The following is a 24,944-nucleotide window of genomic DNA, read 5'->3' as shown; positions in this document are numbered from 1 at the left end:
ATGATTTAGTTCAAAGAATGATACAGGCACTTAGGCAAATAGTTTAATTACATGACCCAGGTAAGTATGCCTGCTATATATAGATACAATGGAGAAGCAGAGGCCTAGCGAGAAGAAGGGCTTTTGGATGCCTACATTTTGTTTCTTCTAAAGGTAGAATAATCCAATAAATTAAAACTAAAAGGCTTTAGCATGCAGGCTGGCTCTGATGCAGCCAAAGGGAAGTGAACTAAAATGGTTTAGCATGCAGGCTGGCTCTGATGCAGCCAAAAGGCTGTGAACTAAAATGTAGTTACATGTACATGTAAACCTTAACTGAACATCACTTATTTTAACGTAATACTGATGTGTATTTTTAATTAAATACTGCTTTCACCTTTTTTTCATTCTTGTTGCAACTCAGTGTTGTGTTACTTCAGCCGCTTTACAGATACTTCTTGTCTACATATACTTGCTCCAGCAATTGTAGGTCTTCATTTCTGGAGACAGCTTTTTTTATTGTGACAGCAGTGAAACATGTTTGCACAATGTGCATTGGCATGCTCACTTGTAGTCTCCAAAGGGAAAGCAAATGTCAAGGTGAAACCAAAGGAGCACAACAGGGATACCAGGACAGAGCACTGTCACTCTATGATAGGAAATGAATGATAAAGACTTTCATGGCAGGGTCACCAGGTATTATTTTAAAGAAAGCTGCAGATTTAAAATTTTTGTAAAATTACATTTTAGATTGCATCAGCATGTTAAATATTATGAGATATTTTATTAATTGGGTTAACATATATACAGTTTGTTCAAAACAATATGTTTAACTATTATATTGTTTCAAAATTGCAGCAATAACTGTATTCAGATACCCAATGTTAATCTGGTCATGCCCCTGATGATGCATTTTTTATGACGAAACGTTGGGTGGAGCTAGGGACATGAGACGCAGGACATAGGCGGTGATGTGGCGACCATCTTACTGGTTTGAAATGCTGGACGTTTCTACATGCTTATTTGAGCTGTACCATATGTGAATGGATTATTTTATTTTCAATAAATCGTTTTGTATCAATCATTGCGCAATGAGCGTTCCTTTTTATTTTTTCATCTATGTGGATGCTGAAGCTTGCCTGCAGTAGGTCTTTTTGTAGGTCTCAATGAAGGTGAAGTTTTGCTGACCTCTATCATCCAATACAGTGCAAACAAAAATCATTTTTTTCCCTGTGCATGAGCTGGTATTTTTCACCGTATTCACTAAGCTAAGGAAGAACTCCCTTTTAAAGTGAAAATTCTCTTACACAATGAACAAATTAACTACCTATAGTAAATATTTTTTTTTAGAAGTCATACCTTTTAAGGCTCCATTTTTTTTTCACACTGATAGATATGCTGGAGAGCCTTTTTAAGCTTAATGTTGTGATGATAAATAGGTACTGGAACCAATGACTAAAACTACAAAGCTACTTAGTGCACAAATCTCTACTTTCAAGCTGTTGAATGCTGTTTTATGAGGAACTAGGGCATTCACTTATGTTTAAAAAAAATGATAGAAGTGTGTATTTGAGGTCATGAAACAGCAAGAGAATGTATTCATAATTTTAAGTGTCCATACATTTGTAACTTTTATAAATTGTTTTACTGTTTTTTTGTTATGTAAACTTTAAACATAAATCTAGCTACATGTTTGATTCATCAGTTTGTTATGGGTAATATACAAGTCAAATATAAGTACTACCATGTTTCAAACATCTATGTATCAAACATTATATGACAAATATGTATTTAAATCACTCTGTTCTCTGTGTTATCTTTTGTAGACATTGTTAAATAAAGAAAAAAAGATTCAGAGGCTGATATGGGCATTCAGTTCAAGACTTCTTATGTAAGTGTTTAGCCCAAACGAATGTAGGGCAACATGTAAGACGAGATATGAAAATAGAGGATAATTTTATAGAACTTGCAATTTAATCTATGTTGCAAAATATTATACTGCAGTCATTTATTTTTTATATAGATCGGGAAATTCCATACTATATATTAAAAAAGAAACAAGTATGTGCTTTAGCATATAATCTTGTGGCTTTATTAGAATTCCAGGAGCAGTCATGAAATTAAGTATTAAGTGTGTTTGTTGGACAGTTAGACAAAATAAAAATGAAAACATGAGACATAAATGACTAAATGGTTAGACTGAGCCACACACATTGCTAAGCAACTTTTCAGCAAACACAGTACAGAAATGGAAGAAATAAAAAGAGGAGCTAAGCTACATTGAACACCATACAGTCATTCAATTGCGTGTGATTATCCCAAAGCAAGTTTATCAAGCCGAGGACTGATCAGCAATTGGAAGAATTTCTTTGTCCTTTGACCAAGTTAATTGCCACTGAATACAATACTAAACACTTTATGAAATCATCTAATATGCAAACATTTATTGCTATATTATGTCTCCATTACTTGACCCAAGGTGTTTTATATATGTACTGTACTGTATATAGCAAATTTTATGAGACCTTTATATGGTTTTATACATACTATTTTTCTGGGAAAGGGCTATTTGCAACATAACACCTGCACATTTTTTCAGGTTTTACATGGTAAAAACCCCTTTAGTTATTAAAAGCACCTAGTAATTTAAAGGTAAAAATTATTTTATACTTGAATTTTTTTTTTTTCATAGCATAAATGTATTAAAGTTCTGCTGATCTGTATATCAGTATAATATTTACATGTAAAAGAGGGAAGTCATACTTTTTCAGGATAGAGATTTGTGCTAGAATGTATCTGTTTAAGCTGAATTAAAGTAAACCTTTTTTTCCAGTAAAAACTCTGAAATTGCAGGTTAAAATTGTAAAAGCAGAACTAAAGTATCTTTTTTTTCTTCCAAACACTCTGAAATTGCAGGTTAAAATTACGAAAGCATAACTGCAAATCCGTGTTACATTTTGAGTTATTGTCATCTTATAGACTGTTTCTTGACATTAGTGGGAGGTGATGAAGGTGTTAATATTATCTGAGGGAAGTGATGTAATCATTCCTTCACAGAATATTCTCTATATGAAGATCCTTTGCCAGGATTCGGGTGTGTAAAAGGGCAGTGTTATCCTCACTCTCTTGTGCTCTTTTTTCGGACACTTATTACATATTTTAAATACTGCTGTCAATAAAATGAAAAGACATATGCAGCATAAAGCTGGGAGGAACTCCTTTGTTCGGTGCAGTGATGTACTTCCCTCCTTATGCAAATGTAGCCTTCTGGCTAAGCCACAAGATGCTTAGTGATCTATTTATAAAACATTATTTGCATGAATGTCAGAAACATTTTTGAAAACTGAATGAAATTCCACTTTATATTTTCAAATAGATTAAATCCTGTGTCATCAGCTCCATCTACTGGTCAAAATGTAGTATGTTTTCTCATTGAGGTATTTCAGAAAACAATACCACATTTTGTTCACTAGGTGGAGCTGATGATACAGGAGTTAATCTTTTTGAAAACATATGGGGAAAATTTGTTCAGCTTGCACAAATATTTCTGACATTTGTACAAAGAAGGTTTTATAAATCACTTCTTTTCATGAGTGTGCATGCATGTATTATTTATTAAATACAATATTTGAATTAAAAAACTTTATTTCTCCTTTAAACATAAACAACATAATTTCAATATTTATGTCACTGTGCACATGAAGTTCTACTGTGTAATCATAACGACATTAAAAAAAAACTCAGCATTCACTAAAACACTGAAACACAAACTATAAGTTATTGTTGTTAAATAAGTCAAATTAATGTAAGTAAAAACATTTACATGTTTTTTTGAAATGCCTTTTTTCACCTTTGAAGAAAACTAGCTGTAACTGATTCTCTGGTGTACATATCCAACAGCTTGATAAACAGTGCATTATGTTAAGATAAGCTATCTTGGTACCCCAGCTGCATTTCCAGTGGTGTATATTACTATTTTTTATTATTGCTAAATATATTTTTTTAAACATTCACTGCAGAATTCATAGCTTAGTATCAGCTGGAGTGTCAGTGATTGCTTACCTCTACCTTACATAATAAATGATTCATATTATAATTAGTACAGAATGTAAAAATATCATACCTTTCCGTATCCCGCCATCTGTATTGCAAGCATAGTCACCTGCCGTCAGAAGGAAACAAGTTCCTGCTCTTCGGTTTTTATCCCTAGTGCTAGAGCGTCTCATTGGGTGTCTTTCTCCAGGTGACAAGGGTTGGTCACTTCCTGAACTGTCCTCACCTGGTAATATTTGGGAACAAATTGCATCAAATCACATCCAGCAGAGAAATATGCTCAAATAATATATATTAATAACAATACAAAATATGTATAAATTTAAAAAAATATATAAATAACTAGAAGATTTTTTAACTTTAACCACTTGTGTATTTGCCTGGATTTACCCCTTCATTACCAGGTAATTTTTCACTTTTCAGTGCTGTGAAAGTTGGGCTGACGATTATTCTTACATTGTACCTAAATGATTTTATATTTTTTTTTAGCACAGATAGAGCTTACTTTGGATAGTATTTTTTTTTTCCATTTTGTTTTACTATATAAAGGGGAAAAAACAACATTTTTAGAAAAGAACTGATGTATAACATTTTAAGGACCTTAAAACCCCAAACGTGTTTATTTTGGAACATAGCAAGCACCAGTCTGAATGTAGAGGTTACGACTATGCACAGAACAGCTTATATATTTCAGTGGTTAGGTGTTAGAACCCTCTTATGGTAGTGGTTAATGGTGAGTGCCGTTTTAAATGTTGGTGGCCAGTTTTGTGTGCCTCGTTAAATATTGGTGATCAGAGGTCAGTGCTCCATAACATTGGTGGTCAGTGTGCGTCCTTTACGATCCATATGTGCCCTGTGCCCCCCTGCTGCTCTGTGGTGATCACTGTGCACTCCTTGCTGCTCAGTGTGCACCCCTTTCATTGGTGGTCAGTGGGAATGCCCTTTTCCTGACGCCAACATGGCAGCATACTAGTGTTAGAGCTCCGCCTCTTGACCACTCCCCAGGACCAGTGAATAGCATAATTGAAGGCATGGTTAGCCGCCACCCCATTCTTCTTTTTTTCCTCATACCTCCATGCGCCAGTGATGAAGTAAGGAATTTTATGTCCCCCACCCTGCCACTGAGCAGTAACCGGCTGGGTTCAAGCCTCTCCCAGTGTGTAGTCTCAGTGCTCGGGCTGCTAACATCACACTCAAAAGCCTGAGAAACCCTCATCTGTGTGGTCTTGATGGGTCCTGTCTCTTCTCCCTTCTTATCGGGCTTTAGGTAGGTCATGGGTGAGCGAGGAGTGTGTCTCACCGTACAGTAGGTGTCTGGGTCTCCCTATAGGCCTGGGGCGGCCGCCAAGTGCTGTATTTACTGGCCTAGGGTGCTCCCAATGATGTCAGAAGGCTGCACCCGGTTCACACATGCGCACTGGCCGTCGGAAGCTCTGGGCGCCATTTTGGTTCTGAGCAAAATGATTAGTTTTGTCCACAACAGGAGGAGCCTGAGGGCGGGTTCTGCCAGTCCCAGGATCACTTAAAAGTGTCAGTGGGCTGCTGTAGCACGGACAATATACAGCCTCCTGACTGTGTCTCCTGATTTTGAAGTTTGTTCCTGGATCCAGTCTCAACAACCTTCTGTGACGCCATCTGCTGGTAGGAAAGTTTTCTGTTTTTAAAAAAAAAAGTACATTCTTTTCCTTTGGTTTGTTTCAGCTGTTTGCTTTGTTGTAGTTTTCAGACTTTCATGTTAGAAGATTACGGGCAATCTCCATCCTTCTGTTTCTCTTTTCAGCTATCTCTCTTGGTTTCCATTGGCCATCCCTTATTCTCTACTACCATGAGTCAGTCAACACTTATGCAAGACCCTCAATATTTAAGGTAGGGGGCCCACCAGTTGGTAAGTTTTCAGGTGACCTTAAAAGAGTGCCCTCTAATGCGGTTTTCTTTGATCTGTTTGAGCCCCGCATGCTCACACTCTCAGAGTTCAAGAACAAGAGGGGACAGGCGTTCTTCAAAGGAGCAAAGCTCCAGATGTCGCTCCTGGCCAAGGATAGAATCCAAAAGAGCACGTCATGCCTCCTCTTCTCCAGAGCAATACAGGTGTCCCAGCAAGAAATCATGCTGGGCTTGTGGCGCAGTCCCCCTATCCAATAAATTGGTGTGCAAAGACTGTCTAGAGGAGTTTGCAGGGGACAGGGAGCAGGACACTGCGCAAGACTCATCACTACTAAAGAAGGTAGTACGAGATTCCTTAGCTGAGTTTACATCAACCCAGCCACCTGCCCAAAGGGTCCCATTGGAAGATCAGCCAGGGACTTCAGCAAGCAGTATGACCATGCCCAGTGGGATGTCCTTGCAGTCTGCTCAGCCTATGGAGAAGGATAGTTCCTCCTCATCAGAGGAGGATCCAGAACAAATTGGGTTCAGTTCCTCTCTGGTGGAACCCTTCATTCTGACAATAAAACAGGCGATCGCATTCAATCGTATGGGAAGAGGAGGAAGTGCCAAAGAAGGCAAAATCCTATTACTCTTTTTTACAGAAACATCAAACCTATTTTCCATTCATGGACAAAATCAAAGACGTCCTAAAGCAGGAGTGGCAAAAAACTGAAAGGAGGTTTTCACTCAACCGTATGCAGAAATTATATCCTCTACAGGAGAAAACATGAGAATATCACTTGACCCACCACCTACGGTTGATGCGGCAGTTGTCTGCTTGGCAAAGAATGTGACTCTACCTATGGAGGATTCGTCCTCTTTCAAGGATTTGATGGACAGAAAAATAGACTTAGATCTTAAAAAAGCCTTTCAGGCAGCTGGGGCAGCCTTCCGTCCAGCTGTAACCCTCACCTCAGTGGCTAGCGCCCTGAAAGTTTGGATTCAGAATATTGAGTCGGCAAGGGCAGATATCGTTTGAGCTCTGGATGAACTAAAGGTGTCAGCTGATTTTAAAGGGGAAGCAGCAATAGACATGGTCAAGTGCTCTGCCAGGGCTATGTTGCATACAGTAACAGCAAAAAGGGCCCTATGGCTAAAACCATGGTCAGCGGATGCGTCTTCAAAACAGTCTTGGTGTAAGATACCTTACGATGGCAAGTTCCTCTTTGGTTCCAAGATGGAGTCGGCCATCTCGAGAATGTTGGGGGGCAAGTCTGGTCTACTCCCACAAGATAGAAAACAGCGAAGGTCCAGTAGGTTTCATCCCTACAGATCCAGAGACTCTAGATGCTCTTGGCAGTCCAGGGCCCCGGCTGGCGGCTGGAGGGGCGCACAATCATCTTTTCCTAGAGCCCACAAGCAGAAAATGCTGAGTGCCTCGCAGAAGCCTGGTAAATCTTTTTGATGGGGCACAGTCCCGATGCTTCCAGTAGGGACCAGACTGGCGCACTTTGCAAACATCTGGGCAAAAAACTCTACAGACGCCTGGGTAAGTTCCACAGTCTCACAGGCCATTCCTGGAGGTTTCTCAGTACAACCCCTCCAGATCGCTTTCTACCCAAGATTCCCGAGACGCAGCAGAAAGCAACTGTCCTTCTGCACTACGTTCATTCCCTCCAAAAGCAGAAAGCAGTAATACCGGTTCCCTCCTCAGAAAAGTACTCAGGGTTTTACTCCACCCTATTCATGGTACACAAGAAGGATGGAGGGTGGCGCCCAGTTATCGACTTGAAGGGTCTAAATCATTTTATTGGAAAAATTCAAAATGGAGTCCATTCACACCATCATTCAGACAATACAGCCGGGCGACTGGATGCTCTCCATGGATCTACAAGACAAGTACCTCCATATTCCAATCTTGCCAGTCTTCCAGAGGGACCTAAGGTTTGCAGTCGGCCAGATGCATTTACAGTTTACAAGCCTTCCCTTTGGTCTGTGCACGTCCCTGAGAACCTTCACAAAGGTCCTCATTGCCATGCTAGCCCCGCTCAGGGTGCAGGGGCTTTGAGTTCACCACTACTTGAATGATGTCCTACTACTGGCAAGGGATCAAGAAGAATTAATAACACACAGCAAGATCCTTGTCCACACTCTGCAGAAGTTTGGGTGGATCATCAACTTCAAAAAGAGCCATCTCATCCCAACTCAACAGTTGGTGTACCTGGGAACACTGTTGGACACAAAGAGGGCACCCGTGTCTATTCGGCCAGAGAAGGTGAAGGTGACCAGGAAGAGAATTTTAGCAGCAGCAACTTCCATTCGCCTTTCAGCCTCTTGGTGCCTCAGTCTTCTAGGCATCATGTCATCGTGCATTCCAATGGTTCCATGGGCCCACTGGCATCTTCGTCAGTTTCAGCTAGGCTTCCTATCACAGTGGAAGAAGCAGAGCTTAACACAACTGATAACGATATCCGTCGTTATGAGGAAGAGCCTGCAGTGGTGGCTGAGAGTGGAATCCCTAATCCACATCCCTTGGGTCCTTTAAGTTGGACCATTGTTAGGACCGATGCCAGCGAGGCAGGCTGGGGGGCGCACTGTGAGGGTCAGTCAGTCCAGGGCAGGTGGAGCTTCCCCGCCAGGGTGTTGGTCTTCAAAGGTACTGGAGATTCGAGCAGCATTTATGGCTCTCCAGGCTCTACGCCACAGAATCAAGAATCTCCCAGTTACTCTACAAATGGACAACAGGGCCACAGTGGCCTATATTTAACACCAGGGAGGAACTCGCAGCAGCACATTGATGATGGAAGTAGAACCCATGATGACCTGGGCGAAAATACACCTACAGTCTTTAAGAGCAGTCTACCTTCCTGGGAGGTTGAATATGCAGGCGGATCATGGAAATTCCCAGATCAGACAGAATTGGCCTTACATCCCGGAGTATTTGCTCAATTGGTCCACAAGTGGGGCCTACCACAAATCGACCTCTTTGCTTCTCACAGCAACAGCAAGCTTCAGAGATTCTTGTTAAGATTTCCGCATCCCCAGGTGGAAGGAACGGATGCGCTGGTCACTTCCTGCAATTGCAGCCTGGCTTACGACTTTCCTCCAACAGCTCTAATCATGAGGTTCCTCCTGAGGCTATTGAGAGAGCAGGTGACAGTCATAGCCATCCTCCCATTCTGGCCATGGAGGCCTTGGTTCCCTTTAGCGCTACACCTCAGCAAACAACATCCAATCCCTCTGCCAGTATTTCCACACCTACTAATACAAGGCAAGTTCCTGCACCCGAACATACGCAGGCTGGATCTTCGGGCTGGCTATTGAGAGGGGGAGGCTGGAGAACTTAGGGTACTCCTCTGGAGTTATTTCCACATTACTGAGGGCCAGAAAACCCACTACTAATAAAGTCTACAACAAAATCTGGGACAGATTCACACTCTTACTAACCGAGAGAGGTCTCGATCCAGCAACCTCACCTCTATCGGCGGTGTTGGACTTCCTAAACATGGGCCTTAGCCTGAGTTCATTAAAAGTTCAAATATCTGCAATCTCGGCAATAACAAAGCTAAAATGGGCTGAGGAACCGCTAATCAAACAATTCTTAAAGCAGTTATCAAAATTCGCCCACCAAATAAGAGAGTCTTTCCTCAATGGGATCTGTCAGTTCTACTAGACTTTCTTTCAGCCCATCCCTTTGCTCCAACTGATGATTGTTCCCTTTGGGACATAAAATACAAGGCAGTTTTCTTAACAGCAATTACCTCTGGTAGGAGAGTATCGGAGCTTCAAGCCCTGGGAGCCTTAGAGAGGCATATAAGATTCTTTCCAGATCGTGTTACTGCACCATTTAGGTCTTCAGAGAAACTCTTTATAGTCCCAACAGGGAGGTACCGGGGGAAGGAAGCCACTGCAAGAACCTTGGCAGGATGTATTGTCAAACTCATACATAGAGCGTACAGAGTGAGGGGCGGCAATCTTCCTACAGTGGTGACTGCACACTCCACCAGGGTGGTGGCAGCGTCCTGGGTGGCTCATTCAAATGTATCTATGGAAACTATCTGTAGTGCAGCATCTTGGTCTTCGCGAAATATGTTCTTAAGACATTATAGAATCGACCCAGGTACTTTCTCGTTTGTAGATTTCGGAAGGAGGACTATCCAGTCTTCTGTTATAATTTAAAATAAATTTGGTTTGTCAAGCATTACCCACCCTGTCAGTTAGTTATTTATCACTAGTATGCTGCCATGTTGGCGTCAGGAAAATGGAAAATTGTATCAAATACCGTAATTTTCCTTTCCTGATGCCAAACCATGGTAGCATATGGGCCCACCCATGTGCCTTCCGGTATGTGGCTTGTTACAAAGAATGGGGTGGCGGCTAACCATGCCTTCATTTATGCTATGCACTGGTCCATGCTGTATACAGAAAATAAAATAAAAATCACAGATAAACAAACAACTACAAATACATCAATCTTCAGTGCAATGCAATACAACACTCCAAACACTGTCAGTGTGTGTGTGTGTGTGTGTGTGGGTAATTTTTTACCTACCTGCCCTTCTATAGGGGACAAGTAACTGGTCATCTCCCTCCCTTGCGAACTGGGAACACAAGTGGGTGACACCCAGAACAGGTGGAGGTTGAAGCAGTGATAGTGTTTCAATGTGAATGTATCCCTTTATCAAATCCATCTCTAGACCTGATAAAAGTGGTGTAGTCACCCTAAACCTTTGTCACTGCTTCCAACTCCACCTGTACTGGGTGTCTTTCTATTGTGTTCAATATCCATTTGCTGTACTGTGCTATTCAGGTTATATTACTCTCTTCTAGCTTTAGTTAGCCATTACAGTATAACCTTGGTTTGAGAGTAACTTGGTTTGAGAGTGTTTTGTAAGACAAGCAACATTTTTAAATAAATTTTGGCTTGATTTACAAGCAATGTCTTGATATACAAGTAGCGTCATGTCACAACTGAGTATAAAACAGAACAGAGGCGCCTCTAAGTGTAGCATTATGGTTACATTTAATGAAGGTACAACATTTAGCAAGTCACATGGTTGATGATTTAAACAGGCACTTCTAAGTATGCAGGCAACTGGGGTAAAGCTGTCCACATAGACCATCCTCCACACCACCATCGACGTCATCCCTTCCACAAAGCGCATCAAGCCTTGTGTCAGGTCACCTGAGGCTAGGCAACAGATGCACCCCGTTGGGGTCAGGAGTGCACCGCTCAGGTAGTGGACCCTACAGCTGACTGCTGCGGATGGAGCACTGGGTGGTTCAGGAAAGCAGGTACTCTGGAGTACCAACACAGATCACACTGGGAGCTAGAGCATGAGATTTCCCAGGGCGCGGAATCTAAGAGCTAGCAGGTGTTCACCAGGGTCCCTGATGGTGGGGATGGACTTCACTGCAGTCTGGCTCCAGGTCACGGCCCCAGCTCATGCTCATGGTAGACTACTGGAGGATAGATAGGAAGCAGCAAACCGGGACAACAAGGATAGTCAGGAGATAAGCCAAAAAGTCAGGGCAACAAGAAGATAGGGATAGTCAAAAACATGCCCAAGGTCGGGGTATGAAGCAGACAAGGACAGTCAAGAATAAGCCAAGGTCGGTAAACAGGATCAGAAGTATGACACACAGCAATGAGCACATGGAAGCCAAACACACAATATTGATCAGTGAGGCTGGCTTGCAATGCACAGGTTAATAAAGTGTTCCTAATTAGAGGCTGGGGTGGAGCCATGCTTGAGGGAAGATTACTTAAGCAGCCAGGTGAGAGGCAGCCAGTCTTTTAAGCTGATCACATGGAGAGGTAAGCAGACAGGAATATTACTGCAGATCCATGGCACCTCGCTTTCAAATCGCTTTATTGCAGGGTAGTCTTCCTGGTCACCATTTCAGACTGACAGCGGTGAAAGCCGGCGGTGCGGAGGGCGATCTATGATGTGCCTCTTTTAATCATCAACCATGTGAGTTGCTAAATGATGTACCTTCATTAAATGTAGCCATATTGCTACACTTGGAGGCGCCTCTCATCTCTTTTATACTCTGTAGCTCTTGCTGGATTTTGCTTCTAATCCCCTTGTGGAGGCTGCCATTTGTGGATGGACATTTTATGGTTACACAACCTATCACATTGCTATAATCCTTTTATATGGACTATAAACAGAAGGACTTATGAATAAATGGTTGTGGAACTAATCACCTGAGTTTCCATTATTTCTTGTGGGGAAATTCACTTTGCTATACAAGTGCTTTGGATTACAAGCATGTTGCTGGAACAAATTATGCTCACAATCCAAGGTTTTACTGTAGATGATTTGTATAGCTGAGCAGATTTGCACGATGCTCTGGGCAGATTTGTCTTTGTATATCTGTTTATACTGACATTCATTTAATAATACAACTACTTGACTACTTGCTTTTGGGGGGAGCCTTTGTTTTTAGTCAAAACTGCCCTTAGAGGACTACCCCAGTGTTGAAGGGAATGTGGGCTGGTATAAGCATTGCAGCTGGCCTGAATGCTTATCGCTCCTTTGTTTTTGATATACCAGCCATTGTGCCTGAGATGTGGGACTGCTTTTTTTTTCGGGAAGGGGAATACTGTTTTGTTTTTGTTTTACAGTAAAAGAAATAAACACAAACAAGTAACCATTAAAGTACATAAAAAAAAAAGGCTCAGCACACTCCATAAGCATAAAAAGGCACAGCTCCAAAACAATGAAGAACTTCAAAATATACAATCCCTACTTTAAAGCTGGGAAAATATGGAATTTTGTGCAAGGTGGAAAATAGGTGAATGTTGGGCAAATTTCAGAAGAAATCTTCATACACTGTATGATAATTATGATGAGTAGTACAGTAAAGCATTTTCCTTTTGAACAACAGAACATCAGGTCATACTCCAGTTTGACACCTTTGTTGTAGAAATTATTAAAAACACAGAAAACAGTGAGCACAGGGGGAGAGAGATGTTGATGTGCTTCATGCTACCAGCGCTTGTGCATAATGCTATATATGCAACGCATATTGCTAGTAGCGTGAAACACATCAACATCGCTCTCCCCCTACGCTCACTGTTTTGCTGTGTTTTTAATGATTTCTACAAAAAATGGTGTCAAAGTGGAGTGTTGCTGTCTGAATCTTCTATTGTTCTTTGAATGCAGCTGCAGGTTGTGTCGGTAGCAGGTAAGTGGCTAAAGAAGTGTGATACATGGATTGACCTAGAGCAAATTTCATTTTACTTTTGAAAAACAGATGTTACGGGAATCTTGTTTCATGCTAAACTTAAGAATTTAGAATAACACTGTGGGCTCAATTCACAAAGAGTTATTTTACTCTTAAAATCTGAGATAAAATAGATTTTTTCACAATTTTTTTTTTTTTTGCAATTCAAAAAAACTCTACTAAAATAAAGCATGAGTTATTTCATTGTGAGGTATTTTACTCATGAAAGCATGTGGTATTTTATCTCATAACATGATATTTAGTGGGATAGATACAGTGGAGATTAGAACCCCTTCAGGTTTTAGTGCTAATAACAAGGTAAAATGGTTTAAACCATGGAAATATTCCAACTCACTAAGTCAGTGTGGTCCCTGCAGCATATGTATTAATACAAAAGAAAGAACCTGACTGGAATATCAGTCAAAGGGAAGCTGCTTTCACTGGACACAGGTGGCATGTCAAAAACAACCAAGGTAAATTAAGTAAATACAAAATATCTTTATAAATGCCAAATATTGAATTAAAATAGCGTTAAAAATCACACACATATATAAATACCATTTCCCCACCATTAAAAAAGACAGCTTTGTCATTGGGGAGATTTGCCTTCTGTCCCATAGCCAAAACAGGAAGTGAGAGGAAATCCCTACAAATTAAAAGAATCCCTTGGGGCCCCCCAGGTCACCAGAACTAGTGCCACAATTGGAAGATTCCCCCCTAATACTTTTCTGGGGACAACCCAAAATGTGGGATTTTCTTTCATTCTCTGTGATAATGGTAAACAGGACAACTAGAGAGGGTGAGTCTATCTAACGGGGGCACAGACGGCAATACAAACATGACAGGGTTGTTAATCCTTCTCCCCTTTATCCAAAAGTTTTGCCTTTAGTTATATGTCAAGTAAATCAGCCACAACAATTCTGTTTTTTTCCATATTTAGTTTTCTATGCATTCCTGTTGAGAAACTGATCCAAAAAAGCACAGACTATTCCAAATTGGCTATTATATTTTTACATCCCTTAAATACCTCATGCCTGGACCACTACTCAATCACTTTCAGCCCACACTATAACCCAATGATGGCTACAGCGTGGGCTTCCAGTGCCAGGAGGGCGTCAATAGATGTTCTCCATGATCACGGCCAGCGTGCACAGTGATCACCGAGTCCTTCAGACTCTGTGATCACAGTACAGGATAAAGGGCCAATCACAGTGGGCTCTTTACCAAGTAATCAGCTGTCAGCCAATGACAGCTGATCAGAAAGTAAACAGAAGCCGTTCGGCTTTTTTTCTCCTCACAATCAGCGTGAGGGGTTCTGTTACAGGGACATCAGTCCTGATCTGTGCCACCTATCAGTGCCCACAAGTGCTGCTAATCAGTGCCCACAAGTGCCATCTATCAGTGCCCACTAGGGATGAGCCCGCGGTTCAAGTCGAGCGTAAGTTTGACTCGAACATCGGGTGTTCACCCTTTCACCGAATACCGAACATTATGGGGTGTTCACGGGAAATTTGAGCGCCTGGGGAACGCGCCATAATGAATGGCGAGACCGTCAATGCACTGCGATATCACGGTGCATTGACGGCTGCTGATTGGTCAAAGCATGCACCTGACCTACATGCTTTAGCCAATCAAAGCGCACTTTGCTGTTAGAGCTATGATTGGCCAAAGGCAGGGTGCCTTTAGCCAATCTTGGCTCAGGGGGCTGAGTCCACGCCCCACACTATGTAAGGCTGCTTACACGGCAGCAGTACATAGTTTTATGAATGAGAGCAGCAAAATTACATTTCTAAAGGAAAAAATCTCATTTAAAACTGCTCAGGGCTGTAATGTATTGCCAGATCCTGGCAATATAGATAAAAATCATTGAAAAAAACAGCATGGCTTCCCCCCAGTCCATTACCAGGCCCTTTGGGTCTGATATGGATATTAAGGGGAAACCTGCACCAAAATTTAAAAAAAATGGGGTAGGGGCCCCCCAAAATCCATACCAGACCCTTATCTGAGCATGCAACCTGGCAGGCCACGGGAAAAGGGGGGGCGCCCCCTTCAAAAAGGGGACCCCCAGATCCCGCCTCCTATGTGAATGGGTATTGGGTACATTGTACTCCTACATATTCACCCAAAAAAGTCAAAATGGTAAAAATTACAGTAGACAATTTGGGACAAGTCTTTATTTAAAAAAAAAAAAGTGTCCTGCGATGTCCATTCATCTTTGATCACAGCGTTCAACGGACCAAGAAAAAAATGGGAGGCGCCCCCCGAACTGCAGGCTTTCTGCATTGACAGCTGTAATATAGCTGAGGGCAGGGTCACCCAATTATGTCACCGGGTGACCCCTTCTGATATGATGTGATGTCACGTAACGTCAGAGGGGGCGGGGTCACCCATTTATGTTACGACCTGAAGGGCCTGGTATGGATTTTGGGTGGACTCCTACGCAATTTTTGTTTTAATTTTGGTGCCGGGTTCTCCTTAATATCCATACTAGACCCAAAAGGCCTGGTAATGGACTGGAGTGGGAACCCATGCCGTTTTTTTTCAATGATTTGTATCCATATTGCCGGGACCCAACAATACATTACAGCCACGAGCAGTTTTAAATGACATTTTTCTTGAAATGTCATTTTGCTGTTGTACTGTTCTAAACACAGAAAAGATGTGTTACTTTGTAGGCATACTAAAGACACCCCCAGGCACGATATTTAAAGGAATATTTAATTTTTATTGTTTCATTTTAAGCATTATTAAAATCACCGCTCCTGAAAAAACGTCCGTTTTTAAAACATTTTTTGCATTGATATTTGTCCCCGGGGCAGGACTCAGGTCCCCAAACACTTTTTATGGCAATAACTTGCATATAAGCCTTTAAAATGAGCACTTTTGATTTTTCATGTTCGTGTCCCATAGACTTTAACGGTGTTCGTGTGTTCGTACAATTTTACTGCCTGTTCACAAGTTCTGGTGCAAACCGAGCCAAGGGGGGTTTTCAGCTCATCGCTAGTGCCCACCAGTGCCACCTGTCAGTGCCAATCAGTGCCCACCAGTGCCACCTTTTAGTGCTGTCAATCAGTGCCACCTATCAGTGCTGCCAATCAGTGCCCATCAGTGCCTCATCATCAGTGTCACCTGCCAGTGCCTATCAGTGCCCATCAGTGCCACCTATCAGTGCCTCCTCATCAATGCCCACCAGTGCTGCCTCATCAGTGCACATCAGTGCAGCCTCATCAGTGACCATCATTACCACCTCATCAGTGCCTATCAGTGCCCATCAGTGCAACCTATCAGTGACCATCAGTGTAGCCTCATCAGCGCACATCAGTGAAGGAGAAAAATTACCTGTTTGCAAAATTTTATAACATCTATGAAAAAAATGTTTTTGTTTCATTAGCAAAGAAAAAAAACCCAGTGGTGAGTAACTGCTTGCCAACCACCCACCACAGTTATACTGCAGCAAGGTGGTTCGGCTGCGTGAATCACCGTACCAGTATGGCGATTCATGCATTAGCTTCTGTGGGCGCAATTGACCAGCCGGGGAGCCAATCAGCGGGTTCGGCGGTCCGGTGATCTGCCAAAGTAAACAAGGCAGATCTCCGTTCTGACAGGGGATTACATTGAGAGCTTGTCTTTGTGCTATGCAGGAAGATGGATCTCTGTGTTATCCCAGGCAGCCCATCCCCCCCACAGTTAGTAAACACAGCCAGGAAACACAGTTAAAATCCTTGATCGCCCCTGTTGTTAACCCCTTGCCTGCCAGTGTCATTAGTGCAATGTTAGTGCTTATTTTTAGCACTGATCACTGTTATAATGTCACTGGTTCCCATAAAAGTGTCAAAAATGTCAGTGAGGTGTCCCATCTGTCCCACTAAAAATTGCTGATCACCATAATTGCTAGTGAAAAAAAATTAAAATGCCATAAATCTATCCCCTATTTTGTAGATCCCAATCAATATACGCTGTGGGTTTGGTAGCACTTTAAGTGACTCTTATAATACTCGCTCTCACTCTTCTGGAATTTTCCAGACTGATTTTTAGGTCCCCTTTATCACATGCAATTTTCTCTGATACTGTGTGATAGCAATGCACAATTTCTCTTTAAATTATAGGGGGATGCTTTCATCATCATAAATATAGATAAAGCTGCTTTACTTTAATCAGATAATTACATTTTTAAAGCAGATGAAAAGGGTTGATTTGCTAACTGAAACTAAAATGGACTGAATGCATTTGCTTGCAAAAAACCAACACCAAAAGATCCACATAATTAATCTACTGTCATTTCCACAGCCATTGATGCATCACTCATCTCATGTATGTAACATCACCTTGAAAGTGACTCTGTCCCTGGACTAAAAATGCAAACAAAAAGGCCTCCTCGTGTGAAATCAAGTAAATATCTTTCTGGCTGTCCAATGATAGTGTGTTCTATAGAAATGTGGGGGTCAGTGAAAGGCAGTGGCGGCCCCTCCATAGTGCTGTGCCTGGGCGCCGCACACCCCCCCCCACCCCCCCGCAGGCAGTCACAAAAAAGATAATAATTTTAAACATGGCCCAGTAAAAAGAAAAGAAAAAAAGTCCTTAAGCACACTGTGTTCGGGCGCTGGACACAGTACACTATGGGAAGCGCCACATCAATGCCATCAGGAGATTGCAGATGCGGCGCTTCATTGGCGGGGTTTGGAGCTGCTTTGCGGCACAATCCATCGCGCCGAACAGATTCTGCCCAGAAGTGTGAGAACAAAGTCACTTCCAGTGGGCTAAAAAAAGATGGCCGCCATGAGGACTAATCCCCTTGTGTTCAGTGGAGAGGGGAGGCCCCTCCCCTCTCCACTGAACACATGGAGAAAGCCAGGAACTATCTGGGGAGAGACAGACATGGCTTGAAGGAGGGCTGTGCTGCCGCAGACACAGATGTAAGGAGGACCCTACTGCTCTGCTGATGGGGACACAGATGTAAGGAGGGACTCTGCTGAAGGGGACACAGATGTAAGGAGGGGTTCTGCTGATGGGGACACAGATGTAAGCAGGGGCTCCACTAACGGGGACACAGATGTAAGGAGGGACTCCGCTGACGGGGACACAGATGTAAGGAGGGGCTCTGCTGATGGGGACACAGATGTAAGGAGGGGCACCGCTTACAGGGACACAGATGTAAGGAGGGGCTCCGCTGATGGGGACACAGATGTAAGGAGGGGCTCCGCTGATGGGGACACAGATGTAAGGAGGGACTCCACTGATGGGGACACAGATGTAAGGAGGGGCTCTGCTGACGGGGAAACAGATGTAAGGAGGGACTCCACTGATGGGGACACAGATGTAAGGAGGGGTTCCGCTGATGGGGACACAGATGTAAGGAGGGGCTCCATTGATGGGGACACAGATGTAAGGAGGGACTCCGCTGACGTGGACACAGATGTAAGGAGGGACTCCGCTGATGGAGACACAGTTGTAAGAAGGGACTCCATTGACAGGGACACAGATGTAAGGAGGAACTACACTAACGGGGACACAGATATAAGGAGGGACTCCACTGATGGGGACACAGATGTAAGGAGGGACTCCGCTGGGGCACCTGATGTAAGGAGGGACCCTGCTGGGGCACCTGATGTAAGGAGGAACTCTGCTGGGGGCACCCGATGTAAGGACGGACTCCGCTGGGGACACCTGATGGCAACTGGTGGCAGGCGACATGGCAGGTGACACGCTCAGGGCTCCCACTGATTCTGCATTATGGTGAGTTGAATGATCTCATTTTATATTACAATGTAATAATAGAAATAATGCGCTTCAATCATCCTGACACCATAACAACCATGGTGCCGGGATGATTGAAGTGCTAACACCAGGTGTTTGGAGTATCTTTATCTGCTGATTGTTAAACTTTCTAGAATACACATATTTCTATTGTTGTGTAGGATCTGGGCCTGCGGTCCCTCCCTCTCTCCCTCCCTTTCCCTCCCTTTCCCTCCATCCCTCGTTCATCTCAGACGCTAACCACACCACCTTGGAGCCACACCCACTATTTTGCTAAAACTATGCCCATTTTCACCAAGGGGGAGGGGTCAAAAAAGAAGGGCGGGGTCTGGCGCCCCCCATCCTAAAACTTTACCAGCCACCACTGGTGAAAAGAATTGGGGATCAAGGGAGATCAACACTCCCGGAAGTGTCTGCTTCTGCACAGGCTTCAGAGAATCCCTCTTCATTAGAGCAGCATTCAACGGTGTTTGCAGCAAGAGAGGTAATGTCTACTTTCTTCTTCTATGCAGGGAAACATTTTGTTCACACTTTTAGTTTAGCTACATAGTAATTTTAAAGTTGAATTAAATGGTTCAAAATCCAGTCTCACAAGGCTCTATTACATGCTCATAATAATACTTGTTTTCTGAAATCTGGCAATATATTCCATTCAATAATAATGCTTGCATGTGTGGTCTAAGGTACACAAATGCATACAGCTACAAATTTAAGATTCTTCTATCACAAGCCTGGCAAATTTAGACCCAGCATATGATGAAAAATGTACAAGCAGAGTTTAACCCTAATGAAAACTTTATGTCAAAATGTTTATTAGATCGATAGCTCAAATAAAATGCAAATCTCAACTCTTCCTGTCAAAGTCAGTTTCGGTCATAGCCTGCACATACTCTGATAGTCTTTAATAGGTTTAATGTAAATAGCATATTTTACCAACAGAAGTCACTCAAAAACAGCAGATGATAAGGATAAGCTTAATTCTAAAAGGTCAGTTTTAGCTCAATGGTAACCCTTCTGTGCTTTTATGTCAGCCCACATAGTAACATGCACTGGGCTAGGCTGTGAGGCCTGTTAACAATAAAGGAAGCAAATAGAAGCTACTGCTCCCTAGACAAAGTATCAGACCAGCACTGAGAGATACTGGGCTCATCCCTTATGCTTGGTTGAGGTAGGGGTAAAGTAAATTTGACATCTCATTATGATGAACATGTATAGAGGTCCACGTTGACCTAACTGGCCCATGTTTTCCTACTTACCAATTAGACTTATAAATATTCAGTGAAGGTAATTTACTAAAGGTGTACATTTGTAATTTAGTCAGATGAACCTTTGTTAACCTGAACACAGAATCACATCCACAGTATTTTAAGAGCATATGCATAAACAGGAAGTGAGACATTAAAGGAATCTCTTGGGGCCCCCGGGATCACCAAAACTAGTGCCCCATTGGAAGATTTCCCCTTTATCACTTCTCTAGGAACAAACCAAAGTTTGGGATTTTCTTTTACTTTCACTTTCAATGATTACGGTAAACAGGACATATAGAGGGAATTAATCTTCTTAATGGGACACAGATGGCAAAAAAAAATCAGACAGAGGTTCTAATTCCTCTCCACTCCATCCAAAACTAAAAAAAATATGTTTTGCCTTTAGTTATACTTTAATTCCTGAGGTTTACACAGCACCACCAGTCTGGAGAGATGACTTTTCTTCACTGCAGGCAAACAATACAAGATCTCATCTCATCAAGATCCTTCTCTACCCTGTGATTAGACCATGAACGCAAACAGAAGAGCTAATTTCTCTAGTACTCTGTTCTCACCTCCTATTAGCATGATACTTGTTAGCAAATGAACATTGCAGAACATCCATTTGGCTGTAAAGACTTTTCCCTATAACAGTCCAAGCTTTGCTGTATGGAGGATTGGCTGATACCAAGCCTAAGTCAAATACTTAAATTAGTTGATTTTAAAATCTGCATTTACCTGCCTCAATTGTTTTTATCTGCCTACAGCTTAGTTTTAGAGACGTGTCATATGGGTGGTTTTGTAGTAAAGCTGAATCACTGCTACAAATTGCTAATGTCAGCATTCAGAAAACAATGTGTAGCTAGTGATTTAATCACTATAGTCACTGGTGATTTGTCAGTAAGAAACTATTTGTCACTGCTACAGGTCACTATAAGTAGCTTGTTGCTGACATGAACCACTGCACAAATTCAACCACAAATTGCTGTAACATCAGCTAGCAGCTAACTAATTAGCAATCAGTTAATTAGCTGATTAGTTATTAATTCCATAGAAAATAACTATGATATCCTTAGCAAGAAATCATTAAAAAATATATTAAAATAAGAGAATCATTGTAAATAAACACTGTTTTTGATTAGAGTGGGAAAGTGTTACATCCTCTGTCTATTTTTAATCTTGTCTACATTGAGAATGTTAAATATATTTCCTCTCACTTTCAAAATCTTGTAACATGAGCAGGAAGTAAAGACGAATCTCCTCAATGGGAACACAGACATTTATAAAAACCTAACTGAGGTTTATTTTTTATCATAACATTGTTTTTTTTAATTATTACTTTAGGTTACATGACTTCTACTATACCTGACATGTTGTGTTCCATCATTCGGTTATCTTTGCCAAGGCATGCATCCACCTGTGTGCTGTTACATCCAATGTTAAGATCCATCTTGCAGAAAGTGGGGGAACCAGCCTGAGGTCCATGTGGGATATATTTCTTTCTTTTTCTTGGAAGCTTTTGTTTTGCCATAGCAAGGGAGTAGTACATTCCAAAGTTGTTTACAATGACTGGAACAGGCATTGCAATTGTAAGTACTCCAGCCAAAGCACATAGTGCACCTACCAACATCCCTGACCAAGTTTGAGGATACATGTCACCGTATCCCAATGTTGTCATAGTAACCACAGCCCACCAGAACCCAATAGGAATATTTTTAAACTGGGTATGTTTGCTTGCTGATGGATCATTTGGGCTGGCACCTATTCTCTCAGCATAATAGATCATTGTGGCAAATATTAAGACTCCTAGAGCCAAAAATATTATGAGAAGCAAAAATTCATTAGTGCTAGCTCGAAGAGTGTGCCCAAGCACTCTCAGTCCTACAAAATGTCTGGTCAGTTTAAAAATTCGAAGGATGCGGACAAATCTCACAACCCTGAGAAACCCTAGTACATCCTTAGCAGCTTTGGAGGAAAGTCCACTGAGTCCCACCTCCAGGTAAAATGGCAAAATGGCCACAAAATCTATTATGTTTAATAGATTTCTGACAAATTCAAGTTTGTCCGGGCAAAAAGTGACACGTACTAAAAATTCTAATGTAAACCATACCACACAAACTCCTTCAACATATGTCAAGGCAGGGTCAGTTTCAATCTCAATTATTGAAACAGTTTCTGTGCCATTATTCACTGTCTCAGTTTTATTGATGATGGAATTAAAAGCTTCATGGGTCTCCAGGCAAAATGTAGTTATAGATACCAAGATGAAGAACAAGGAAGCAAAGGCGATGAACTGTAACAAAAAAAAAAGAAAGAAAATAAGATTAGTCTTGCCATACCATATTACATCTTTTAAAAGTGTTCATTTACAGATGTGTATATATTGCAGAATATGTTGATTGACATATCTCATTTGAAATTAAAGAGCGATATTTACCTATGCATAAAACTATACGCATTGGTACATGCAGTACCAAAGGCAGATATGTCGAAGGGCAAGATAAAATATGTTAATTCAGGAAATGTAAATTGTGTGTGATTAAAATAGTATTTTCCTGCTTTTAAAAGTGGAAGGGAAAGCACAACACAAGTATATATCAGCCTATGGCAACAGCTTCATTCTGCTTTGTTTCACTTTCAAATGCTTTTAATTCTAAAATCCCAGGTCTTTTAGTATCCTTTTTTTTTTTTTATGATATTTATCGCTCACGCAGGAACAACAAAAATAATCATAATGCCACCTTTTTAACATAGTTAGAACAGCTGACTAATAGACATGTGCACACTGAAATATTTTGTTTCGGAATTTTGGTTTCGTTTTTATATATTTTGTTTGTTAAAAAATGCATTCGTATGAAAATTCTAATTAATTAAGGTTGAATCTGTCAATTGAAGGCTTATGGCGTCTGTTGGATGTTCTAAAACTATTTGACGAAGCAGCTAAACTAGCTAAGCCTCCCCTTACATCAGGGTCCCCAAAGAGCCTCCCCTTACATCAGGGTCCCCAGAGAGCCTCCCCTTACATCAGGGTCCTCAGAGAGCCTCCCTACTTACATCAGGGTCCCCAGAGAGCTTCCCCTTACATCTGGGTCCCCAGAGAGCCTCCCCTTACATCAGACTCACTAGAGAGCCTCCCCTTACATTAGGATCACCAGAGAGCCTCCCTACTTACATCAGGGTCCACGGAGAGCCTCCCCTTACATCAGGGTCACCAGAGAGTCTCCCTACTTACATCAGGGTCCCCAGAGAGCCTCCCCTTACATCAGGCTCACTAGAGAGCCTTCCCTTACATCAGGATCACCAGAGAGCCTCCTTACTTACATCAAGGTCCCCGGAGAGCCTCCCCTTACATCAGTGTCACTAGAGAGCCTCCCCTTACATCAGGGTCAACAGAGAGCCTCCTTACTTACATCAGGGTCCCCAGAGAGCTTCCCCTTACATCAGGGTCCCCAGAGAGCCTCACTACTTACATCAGGGTCCCCAGAGAGAGACTATTGTCTCTATAATGTCAAATCTTCTATGTCGATTAATCTTGGACTAATAGAGTTAGGTTAGGCACATTCGCCCGCAAGGTCGATAGACACAGATCGCTATTGTCACCGTCATGTCGAATCTTCTATCTATCTATATCGAACAGTTGTCGCAACGATATGAAAATATAATTGATAGGAAAACAAAGCATTTTTTTATTACGGATCTTTCGGATTTTGGATTATACGTGTTCGTTGTCGTTTTGTTAAAACAAACACAAAAATCCCCAAAATTTGGGCGAAAATGCATTCGGATGATAACGAATGCACATGTCTACTGACTAACACAGCAGCAAATTAAGCAGTATCTAATTAAGTACATATACACATCTTTCCAGGTATCCCAAGCCTTGACATCCATATTTATATAAAAACAGACCCAATATTATGGTATCAGACTAGGAAAACCCTAGCAAAACAGGGATAGTTAAGAGCAGGGGCATTACTAGGATTACAAAAGATCTGGGGCTAGAGCCCATAGCAGTGAAGTAAAGAAAGTCATACGCTTGGGCGGGCATACACATGTATATAATATACGTGTGTGTGTGTGTATATATATATATATAAAAAACATATCGTTACATATCTGAGTGCAGAGCCTCCCCTTACATTAGCGTGCCCAGAGAGTATACAAGCGGTTGTATACCTATATTTTAAACTTTCCCCTCGCAATGAGCCGCTGACTGCAGCGGCGCATGCGCACAGGGGATTCTCGGCTATAAGCCCAGCAGATGCCGGACCTTGCCGGAAAGAAGTCTCCCACGCGCATGCGCGGGAGTGACGACATCGCGGCTCCGGCCACTTACAGCGCCGGAGCCGCGATACCCGGAAGACACGCCGAGGGGAAATGTCAGCTCCCTCGGCGTGGACCGGGTGAGATGCCGGCGCCTCGTTCTAAGGTAAGTATCTCATAATGAGCTAGTATGCGGTGCATACTAGTTCATTATGCCTTTTCCCTTACAGGTGTAGGGAAAGAAAAAAAAAGTCAGCGGGTTTACTACCACTTTAATGTATGTTGTCAGATGCCCCCCAGTGTCAGTTTTGCTGTAATACGCTCATGTGAGGGGATTCGCATATACAGACGCTGGTGGAAGACCATTGGATGCGTAAATCTTCCCGTGGACACGGCGCATCCGTTTGATCTTTTAAGGATGTTTGTTTATGCCTCACCAGGGAACTGGCCACTCCCTGGCGATCGAATTTAAACTCCTAAGTAAGCAGGTCTGTGTACTTGGAAACTATAGTATAACCATACAAAATTATGGCCCCCTTACGTCAGTGA

At 42.1% G+C, this 24,944-nt stretch overlaps 1 protein-coding gene across 5 annotated transcripts in view; it reads right to left on the bottom strand.

Annotated features, from left to right (window-relative positions):
- The window catches only part of KCNC2 (potassium voltage-gated channel subfamily C member 2), a 466,809-nt gene that overhangs the window by 7,104 nt on the left and 434,761 nt on the right, over window positions 1-24,944 (bottom strand). For all 5 annotated transcript variants that reach the window (XM_073620025.1, XM_073620028.1, XM_073620029.1 and 2 more), the window contains 2 exons: window positions 21,498-22,425; window positions 4,103-4,258 (listed from right to left, as the gene is read on the bottom strand). In XM_073620025.1, coding sequence (XP_073476126.1) covers window positions 4,103-4,258; window positions 21,498-22,425 — 1,084 coding nt within the window. The remainder of the gene's footprint in view (window positions 1-4,102; window positions 4,259-21,497; window positions 22,426-24,944) is intronic.

This window comes from Aquarana catesbeiana, linkage group LG03, assembly GCF_042186555.1.
Source record: "Aquarana catesbeiana isolate 2022-GZ linkage group LG03, ASM4218655v1, whole genome shotgun sequence".
In the NCBI taxonomy this organism is placed as follows: Eukaryota; Metazoa; Chordata; class Amphibia; order Anura; family Ranidae; genus Aquarana; species Aquarana catesbeiana.
This window is presented reverse-complemented; position numbering and strand designations above follow the sequence as displayed.